At 46.3% G+C, this 10,571-nt stretch overlaps 1 protein-coding gene across 1 annotated transcript in view; it reads right to left on the bottom strand.

Moving 5' to 3' along the window:
- Nucleotides 1-1,967: 1,967 nt before the first annotated feature.
- The window catches only part of LOC139317246 (amyloid-beta A4 precursor protein-binding family A member 3-like), a 30,547-nt gene continuing 21,943 nt past the window's right edge, over nucleotides 1,968-10,571 (bottom strand). The window contains exons 10-12 of the mRNA XM_070944268.1: nucleotides 9,564-9,683; nucleotides 8,877-9,017; nucleotides 1,968-3,912 (exon numbers count right to left, since the gene is read on the bottom strand). Of these exons, the coding sequence (XP_070800369.1) occupies nucleotides 3,841-3,912; nucleotides 8,877-9,017; nucleotides 9,564-9,683 (333 nt within the window). The 3' untranslated portion in view covers nucleotides 1,968-3,840. The remainder of the gene's footprint in view (nucleotides 3,913-8,876; nucleotides 9,018-9,563; nucleotides 9,684-10,571) is intronic.

Genomic DNA, 10,571 nt, shown 5'->3' with positions numbered 1-10,571 from the left:
TGAAGAAGACAAAATGTGGGATGCTGACCAACTCGCTCGTTTGGAAGGGGGAAAAAAGCAAGATATTTTGCGGTCTCTTTGTTAATTTAAACCAGGGGTCTCCAACCTTGGCAACTTTAAGACTTGTGGACTTCAACTCCCAGAGTTCCTCAGCTGGCCTGGAGAATTCTGGGAGTTGAAGTCCACACCTTCAAGTTGCCACGTTTGAGGAAACACTGGTCAAGGAGGCAGAAAAGGCATTGATATCACTCTGAAGGATTAATAACCTCAGTACAATTACAACCTAGCTCAATGCAAGTACAGGTAGTCCTTGACTTATAACAGTTCATTTAGTGACCGTTCGAAGTTACCACGACACTGAAAAATGTGACTTATGACCGTTTTTCAGTTACGTCCTTCGCAGCATCCCTATGATTATGTGACCTTCTGACCAGCAAAGACAATGGAGAAGCCAGATTCACTTAATAACCGGGTTACTACCTCAGCTGCAGTGATTCACTTTACAACTGTGGCCAGAAAGGTTGTAAAATGGGGCAAAACTCACTTAACAAAATTTGGGCCTCAATTGTGGTGGTAAGTCAAGGACTAGCTTAACTAAATAATACAGGTAGTCCTTGACTTACGACCACAATTGAGCCCAAATTTCCACTGCTAAGCAAGAGGGGTGAATTTTGCCCCATTTTATGACCCCTCTTGCCATAGTTGTTCAGTGAATCAATGTGGATGTTAAATTATAGTAACATGATTATCGAGTGAATCTGACTTTCCCATTGACTGCTGTATTGAGCAAATCTAGCCTTTCTCTTTTTCCAAACTGATTTTTTTTTTTGCTCCTGTTATGGGAACCGGGAGGTTGTCCTATTCTTTAAAGCAGCAGCCTTGAGAAGTAAACCTCTTGGCAGAAGCTTGAAAAGAAAAGCAAGTTTTGTTTGTTGCTAGGCCCAATGCCAATTAACATTTCAAAACAGCTGTGTTGTTGCCTCAGTTCCTCTCCTCACAGTTCGCACGCACGCAAAACCTATACAAATTGCATCCAGTGGCTCAGAGGCTTTGAAAGGAAACGATTCTTCCAATGTGTTAAAAGTATTATATTATCCGGAATTTGAAACCTCGGGGTAGAGGGAAGGGCTCAAACAACGGAGGCTAATTTTGCCTTAGTTCACTGCAGTGCAATGTGTGAATTCAGCCACTGTGGTTTTTAACCATGGTTTATTATCAGGGGTGGGCTTCAGATCCTTTAGCAACGGGTTCGCTGCCCCATTGCCGGGTGGGTGTGGTCATGATGGGTGTGGCCTAGTCGGCCGCCTGCACCACGGCGGGGGGGTGAGGGCTTTTTCGCCCTCCCCAGGCTCCGGAGGCTTTCCTCGAGCCTCTGGGAGGGCAAAAACAGCTTCCCCCGAAGTCCGGAGGCCAGAAACAGGCCTGCTTCCAGACTTAGCTGTCCGGTATTTTAAATTTGTCTCAGCCAAACTATTTAATTTCGTTTTTATTCTATTTTAAATTTTTGTATTTATGTGTTTTATTCTGTGGCTGTTCACCGCCCTGAGTCCTTCGGGAGTAGGGCGATATATAAATCCAATAAAACAAACAAAAACAAACAAACTTCTGGAACTGCCAGGAGGCCCATTTTTTGCCTTCCCAGAACCTCCGCGCAGCCCCTGCACTTACCTGGAATGATAAATGGGCTGCGTGGAGACTCCTGGGAGGGGAGGGGTGGGCGTGGCCAGCCACGGGTGGCATTTGGGGGTTTGCCGAACCCTAGCGATCCTTAGCTAGAGGATCGCCCGAAACCCTGCCAAACCCCCAGGAACCCACCACTGTTTATTATGTAACAGAGAGGTCAGCAGATTGACAGACCCGAAGATAAGAGTCCCAAGGAAAAAAGAAAAAACCAGAATTCTACAAAATCACCCAAATATCGTAAGAAAATATGGACAAGAATGCAAACACAACATGGTGGATTTTATTATTATTATTATTATTTTTGGGGGGAACTGGGAGCCAGGACATGAGTGTTGCTGACCCAGGCTTAGCACATACGGTAAAACAAACCAGAACTTAATGCAGTTTCTAAGACTTTCTAGACATTTCTGAAAGCTTTTGGAGAGACGTTTGCAATTCTGCTATTACTTTTAACATTTACAAAACAAGTTCAAACTTCAGCTGCCTGAGCAGTTAAGGCTGCTTAACGTGGATTGTCTTGCCAAAAGGTGTCAACTCTTACAAACTCTTCCCATTCTCCAATGAGAGCAAGAAGATGCTTTAAAACAGCAAATAATATTCATTTCTCTAATCTTTGGTGTGCGGAGAATAGAGTGACTTTTTTTTTTAAAAAAAAAAAGAGCACTTAGTCCCACTTTTTCTCCCTCTCTGATCTGCTTTGGGAAATAATAATTTTAGTATTTTGGTCATCTCAAAGTTTGTATTAGTAGTTTAAATTTAAAAAAAAAATCATACAATAGCTCTAAAGCAACTTCTAGAATTGTCAGCAGTATGTTGAAGTCCAGACACCAGGAGAGTTTGCTCTGATTTCTAAGGGGCAAAAACCAGACTTGTATGATTGCAGAAATGAATTTTGGGAGTAGGATCCCACACAGCCAGGGAGAGTAGGCTATGTACCCCAATTCTTGCTGGGCAGAATCTTGTAAATTTGCCAGGAGATCTTGACAACGATGTCAAGGAACCTGATTCTGGACTGAACCACTTCAAAGAGCATTTTCCAAATGCTATATTTTCGTATTTCCCTTCTTTTAAGGAAAAAAGGCTCTGTAAAGAGAACAGCTTGGGAAATAAAGCTTATTTCCACCTGCGTTGCAATCTTTAGGACTTTAAAAAAAATTAATAAGGAATTCTTCCCAACCTGCACCATTTCTCTACCCTGGAAGTGGTAGAGTCTAATCCCCCCATTTTGATTCAAGTCTCCCCTGCAAGTGGTAGAATCTAATTCAACCACTTTAGTTCAGGTCTCCCCTGCAAATGGTAGAGTCTAATCCACACAGTTTAGTTCAGGTCTCCCCTGCAAGTGGTAGAGTCTAATTCAGCCACTTTAGTTCAGGTCTCCCCTGCAAGTGGCAGAGTCTAATCCACACAGTTTAGTTCAGGTCTCCCCTGCAAATGGTAGAGTCTAATCCACACAGTTTAGTTCAGGTCTCCCCTGCAAATGGTAGAGTCTAATCCACCCACTTTGGTTCAGGTCTCCCCTGCAAGTGGTACAGTCCAATCCACCCAGTTTAGTTCAGGTCTCCCCTGCAAGTGGTAGAGTCTAATCCACCCACATTGGTTCAGGTCTCCCCTGCAAGTGGTAGAGTCTAATCCACCCACTTTGGTTCAGGTCTCCCCTGCAAGTGGTACAGTCCAATCCACCCAGTTTAGTTCAGGTCTCCCCTGCAAGTGGTAGAGTCTAATCCACCCACTTTGGTTCAGGTCTCCCCTGCAAGTGGTACAGTCCAATCCACCCAGTTTAGTTCAGGTCTCCCCTGCAAGTGGTAGAGTCTAATCCACCCACATTGGTTCAGGTCTCCCCTGCAAGTGGTAGAGTCTAATCCATCCATTCTAGGTCAGGGACAGCACAGTAGTGTAAGGTTCAATCTCCAATATCTCTTGCTTTCTAATGTAGAAGCCAACCTCAAGCAATAGGCATAACCTCCAAGTTCACACCCCAGATAAATTGTCCCCAGCAAAGGAAACCAACAACAAACTTGGCTGGATGGTTCGTGCAGCAGAAACAGTCACGAAACTCTTGCGAATCTGGGGCACTGAGCCCAGAGGCCGGCTTCAGATTTGGGAGTGCAGCAAGCTTACGAAGCGGACACGGGAAGCCAGTGGCCAAGGCAGGGCCCATCAGAGGAAGATGGGTTGCTCCTGGCCAGTTAAAAGACGATAGGTGGAGGCTGGCATGGTTTTGATATGGACCTGCAAGGAAGGAGAAGTGCAACCAAGTCAGGAGGCATGTTTGAAGCTTGAGTAATGGCACACTAGGGTTCACATGGGGAGGCAGCAGTGGTGGGTTCCTCCCGGTTCGGTCCGGTTTGGCCGAGCCAGTAGCGGTGACGATATGACATCACCGAACCGGTTCTCCCCCCCGCTCTCCCACCCCCCCACCCCCCCACGTTATTCTTACCTTTTATTTGGTCCCACCCCCAATCTATTGCTGCCTCCTGAGTCCCAGCTGATGACTAGAGGGAAAAAAACTGTTTAAACTCTTGCCGCGGGGCTTCAAAGGGCCGTCCTACAGCTGATCAGTGTTAAAAGCAATCAAATGAGTCGGGTCGTAAGTGCGAGGACTGGTCGTAAGTGCGAGGACCTTCCAGAAATGACTCTGACCAGCTAGCCACGCCCACCTAGTCACATGACCTCCAAGCCACACCCACAAAATAAGCCACACCCACAGAACCAGTAGTAAAAAAATTTAGAACCCACCTCTGGGAGGCAGGATGTTGCCTGGTCACAAAATGGCTGCCATATGTGTGATGATTTATATCGGGGTCCCCAACTTTCTGGGTCAGCGAGGTGGTGGTGGAGGTGCCTTTAGGTGTGGGTGCATGGTGCCACGATTGTGTACGCAACGCAAATGAGGCCATGAGCGCCTGTGCGAAGCTCAGGTGAAGCAGTGAGCGCACACTCCCCCCATTCGTGCTTGGGTCGCTAGCGCTCGCACGATGCTTGCGGCATCACTAGTGCCGGCATGACGCTAGCGCGAGTGGTGGGGTGCGCTGGTACCGATGCTAGCACCTGCATGACGCTCACAGCATCGCTAGCGCCCTCGCGACGCTAGCGTGAGTGGAGGGCGCACACGCGTGCACTGGCCAGCTACTCACGTGGCCCAGTGGTCAATAGCCCACGATGGGCCGTGGCCCACAGGTTCACAGAATCACAGAACTGATCCGCATCAGATTTTTTTCAAACTTGGCAACTTGGAAGATAGGCGGACTTCAACTCCCAGAATTCCCCAGCCAGCAATGCTGGCTGGGGAATTCTGGGAGTTGAAGTCCGCCTATCTTCCAAGTTGCCAAGTTTGAAAAACATTGGCCTATATTTACTGCAAAAAGTAAAGGAAGATCTGCCCATCTCATTCCTCTCTTCTCTTATCACACCCATTTCAATTTGGGTTTCCGGGATTCGATTATTATACCCAACGAGAATTAGGCCGCATTCCAAGAATCCCTGCAAACTCTGCTTCCTTGACCCGGCCTGCTTCGAAGGGCTGGCCTCAATCTTGAAACCCTGTCCAAGTTTCTCTCTGTCCCAACTTCTCCTATAGAAAATCAAGGTGGAGTTCTTGGGTTTCTGTGCCTTGACTGGGTGACGGCTTGTCTAAGATACGCTTTAATATGGGTAGTCCTTGATGTACGGCCATTGGTTTAGTCGCTATTCAAAATTACGATGGCACTGAGAAAACTGGACATTTACGACTGTGGCAGGATCTCCGTGGTCATGTGATCAAAATCTGGACACTTGACAACTGGCATGTATTTACGACGGTTGCAGACGGCCTAGCCTAAATGGTTTTTAATGGGATTTTTAAATTTTATAGACTTGGGGTTTTAAATTGGGAGGCCGATTGATTTAATCTCTTTTAATTATCTTAACTTTTGTATTGTATGTATTTTAATTTTGGCTGTTCACCGTCCTGAGTCCCTTTTGGGAGAAGGGCGGTATACAAATTAAATTAAATTAAAATTAATTAAATTAATTTTAAAAAAGTGTCCTGGGGTCATGTGATCATCACTTGCGACCTTCCCAGCCAGCTTCCAACCATTAAAAATCATTGGAGAAGCAGATTTGATTAATGACGATGTAATTCGTTTAACAACCATGGCAAACACATAAAATTGGGCCTGACTCACTTAATGGCTGCATGACTTAGCAATGGAAGTTCCAGTCCTAACAGTCTATGGAGATTCTCAGTCATCCAGGACGTAGTTGTCCCAAAGGTGCTTTTTTCAAGAAAGTAGCTGGATTTTCTTGTTTTTTTTTTCTTTGAAGACGTTTCGCTTCTCATCCAAGAAGCTTCTTCAGCTCTGACTGGATGGTGGGGAATGGAAGGATTTATACTCCTTGCAGACAGCTGGTCATTTGCATCCTTTCTGAGAGTCGCTGAGGCCACTTGGAGGTTTATCTGTGTCTTCTGGGTCACCTGAGTAGTGCAAATGGGTGTGGAGCTTTCTTGGCTGCAGGATGTTTTCTGCCATGTCTCTTCACTGATGAAGGCAGGTGCAGGGCGTTGAGGATGAGTCTGGGTTGTCTGCCTCTCAAATTGAAGTGCAAATGGCCCCTGCAGGGTCCTTGCTCTGGGTGTCAGCGTTTCAACGCTGGCATAGAGAGCAGAGGAGAGCGAGAGATAAACTCTAAAACTTTTTGCCTGATAAATCCCTTTGAAGTCGGGTTGTCGTGGAAATGAGGGGAGGGGGCACATTCCTGGGAGATGACGAGAAAAGAAGTCTGAAGAATGACTTGGAAGATAGCCAATGAGAAGCAGAGATTTGGGGATCGGAAAGGGAGGGATTGGGGGGCAAAAGGTCAGTGTTGTCCGCGCGGAGTCATGATCCGGTAGCTGTGCTCAATTAAAGAAAGATTTCCTTAAAGATTGGCAGTTTGGAAATTCATTTAATTTTGAGATAGCATCGTAGTCTGACACTAGGGTCCTTGCTCTGAGCTTGGTAACATCGTCAGTCTTAACACTGATGATGTTACCTTGTTGGGTAATGAAACATCTGCAACTGAGTTCAGATAGCACCAAGGATCCCACAGTCTTCCTTCCTTCCTTCTGTTGTGGCCCGCCAGCGGCCTGCGCAGATTGTTGTTGATCCTGATGACAAGGAGGCTGTTGTGGTGCTGCGCCAGCAGCCTGTGCAGCCGGCGCTCGAGTCGGACAGCAAGGAGGCTAAAGAAGATGTGGTGCCAGAGGCAGAGATTCAGCCAGGGCCTTCAGAACCTCCAGAGGCTCCTTTAAGTGCAGAGGATGAAGTGGAGGAGCCTCTTCTCAATGCACAGGCACGCAGAGCTGCCAAAAGGCAGGAGTGGTTCCTCAGGAGGAGGTCTCCTCGAGAGTAAGGCTTGGGGCTCATTGGCCACTCCCTTAGCCTATTTAAGTTTGCACACAGCTTGTAAAAGTTGCAGGAAACAACACATGTTTGCTCGATGATCATTGAAATCTGGATTTTCTTTGCAAACCTTGCTTCTGGGCTTTTTTGCCAACTCTTGTAAGATTTTATCTTTCTGTGGAATTTCTGGCAGGTTGTTAAGGACGTTTTAGTTAACAGCCTGCATTTGTAAAAAAAACCTACGTTTGGAAGTAAATTGAGTTTGGTTCATAGTTTGTGTAGTGCTGCATTCTCTGGGATCCGTAGCTGGGGCAGAACACCTTCCTTCCTTCCTTCCTTCCTTTATTCCTTCCTTCCTTCCTTCCTTCCTTCCTTCCTTCCTTCCTTCCTTCCTTCCCTTCCTTCCCTTCCCTTCCTTTCCTTTCCTTCCCTTCTTTCTTTCTCTCCCTCTCTCCCTTCCTTCCTCTCTTCCTCCTCCTCGTCCCCTTCCCACAAATCTCATCCTCTTCTAACACTGATGATGTTACCTAGTTGGGTAATGAAATGTCTGCAAGGAACAATCAAGCTCAGAGATCCTTCTTTCTCTTTCTTTCTTTCTTTCTTTCTTTCTTTCTTTCTTTCTTTCTTTCTTTCTTTCTTTCTTTCTTCCTTCCTTCCTTCCTTTCCTTCCTTCCTTTCTTTCTTTCTCTCCCTCTCTCCCTTCCTTCCTCTCTTCCTCCTCCTCGTCCCCTTCCCACAAATCTTATCCTCTTCTAACACTGATGATGTTACCTAGTTGGGTAATGAAATGTCTGCAAGGAACAATCAAGCTCAGAGATCCTTCTTTCTTTCTTTCTTTCTTTCTTTCTTTCTTTCTTTCTTTCTTTCTTTCTTTCTTTCTTTCTTTTTCTTTCTGTCTGTCTGTCTGTCTGTTTCTTTTCTTTCTCTCTCGCTTCCTTCCTTCCTTCCTTCCTCTCTTCCTCCTCCTCCTCCCCCTTCCTACAAATCTCATCCTCTTCTAGCACTGATGATGTTACCTAGTTGGGTAATGATATCCGTTCGTACTCCCACACCTTCCAGCCCTAATTGTGGTTGCAGGTCAAGGAGTTCTTGCAGCTCTTTCAGAAATTCCCCCAAATCAGCTCTAAAGGCCTTTATTGAGGCTCTGCTTCATTGCTTCAGCCTCAACCTGCACTTGCCATTTCAGCCGATCGATACAGCTCAGCTTCTCCTCCACTTATGACCACGATTGAGCCCCAAATTTATGTCAGTAAGCAAGACAGCTGTTGAGTTTTGTCCCCTTTTACAACCTTTCCTGTTAAGTGAATCACTGCATACCGTTACATTAGAACAGTTACATTAGCTTTGCTGGCTGGGGAATTCTGGGAGTTGAAGTCCTCCAGACTTAAAGTTGCCAAGGGTGGAGACCCCTGACTTAGAAGGTTGCAAAAGGGGATCACATGACCCGGGGACACTGCAAAGCACCCTAAATATGAACCAGTTGCCAAACATCCGAATTTTGATCACATGACCATGAGGTAGCTGCAACGTTCGTTAAGTGTGAAAAACCGGTCAAAAGTCACTTTTTTCAGTGCTGTTGAAAATTCCGTCACTAAACAAATGGTTGTAAGTCGAGGACTTGGGTTTGCAATCAACCCCAGTTCCAAAAACCTTTTCACAAATTTGCTAAGGCAAGTGCGTCCGATTTTTTTTTTGGTTTGAATTGTTTCTAATTCTCACCCAAGATTTCACACCGTGAAATCCTCAGGAAGAAAGAAGACAAGAGGAAGCCCGTTCGGTGTGGCTTTTTCACAATCAGCTTTTCACAACTAGAGAATCACGCTCTGCACGTACCTCGCTGACTGCCTGGCTCAGGATCTGGATGATCTTTTCGTGCGGCATTGCCACCACGCTCTGCCCATTGATCTCAATGATGCGATGTCCCACGCGGACGCCACCACGCTCTGCAATCCCACCACGCATGAGGCTACAGATCTGGGCACAGGGAAAAGTCCAATGTCAACTGGCCCACTCTCGACTTGCCATAGGCAAGGGGGATGGGAAAACCAGCGAAGCAGCACGGTAGCCGAAAACAAAAGCACATTCCAGACATATCTCTCTCAAGGCTGTCTCCCAGGGTTATCCACAGCGGCCGGAGAGGAGTGATCTCTACAACCCACGAAATTGCTCCATTGGCGAATGTGACTCCCCTGGGGGGAGGGGGCAAACAGGGTCTGGGTCGTACATTACGTGGGTTCGTTTCACTTAGAACATGCCAACATGAAGCTCCTAATAAATAACTGGATTTCTTTTGAAGCTCGGCTCGAGGCTCATGATTTGATTAGGGCGTCCGTCGGAACCCTGACATCCAATTGTATAGCTGGCCATGCCCACCCGCGTGCCAAAATTTTGGTCAGGTGCACACCCCGATTTCCAAAACCTCACAGTCGATCCGATACGGAGCTACTTGTAATTTGGATTCCCTTTAAACAGTGCGCTTGGCTTACTTCTCTCAGCCCCCCCGCCCCCCCAATTACTCACAATGCCGTTTTCCACAGAGAATCCCAGAGGGTATTTTGTGCCAGGCCTTCGAACAATTGCTGTAGTGACAGGAGGGCAATGAACGATACTGAGGGTTACTTCAGTCTGGTTTTTCAAATCCTGGGAAGAAAGAAACCGTAAGTAAAGGCCTTTAGAGCTGATTTGGGGGAATGTCTGAAAGACTACAAATACTCCTTGACCTATAACCACATTAGAATTCCACTGCTAAGTAATGGTGCAGTTTGGCAAGATTGAAGTCAGAGTCCAAAACCCATGAAAGACACGTTGAAGTTCTTCTAAGCAGCTTCGTTCCTTGTTCCTCACCCATAGAGAGAAATCAAAACTGCTTGCACTACAAAACATATACTCTGGGGCTATGAGGGAGGAGCTGTCTTCACCCTCTTTCTCTCACACAAACTCTCTAAACTGTGCTGTTTCTTACTCCCCTGGAATGCAGCCCCTCATAATCTATCTCTCTTTTGGGGGGGAGGCTACCAATCTCGGGTACAAACATTTGGACAGTCCTTGAGGGCAACAATAAAATTCAGATCGTCCTCAACTTACAACCACAATTTCCGTTGCTAAGCAAGAAGTTGTCAAGTAAGTTGCCTCCCATCTTACGATTTTTTCCCCCCACAGTTGTTAAGCGAAACACTGCTGTTGTTAAATATCAGTTACCATATTTTTCGGAGTATAAGACGCACCTTTCCCCCCCAAAAAAGAGGGTGACAATCTGGGTGCGTCTTATACTCTGAACATAGCCCCACCCAGCCTCTCAAACAGAAGTTTCAGAGGCTGAAAAAAGCCTCTGAAAGGAAGCTTCAGAAAAAAAGCCTCCGAAATGGAGGTTTCAGAGGCTGAAAAAAAAGCAAGGCACAGAGCTCACAACCAAGGAACCTGTTGCTAAAATTCACCTCTGGGAACAGCTAATTGGGGGTATTCCGGGAGGCCAATCCACCTACCAATCAACTTTTTTCTTATTTTCCTCCCCAAAAACTAAGGTGCGTC

Source organism: Pituophis catenifer, unplaced genomic scaffold (genome assembly GCF_029215685.1).
Source record: "Pituophis catenifer annectens isolate HBS135680 unplaced genomic scaffold, rPitCat1.0.hap2 SCAF_1, whole genome shotgun sequence".
Taxonomy (NCBI): Eukaryota; Metazoa; Chordata; class Lepidosauria; order Squamata; family Colubridae; genus Pituophis; species Pituophis catenifer.
The sequence above is the reverse complement of the archived record's forward strand: the minus strand, read 5'-3'. Positions and strand labels throughout refer to the sequence as shown.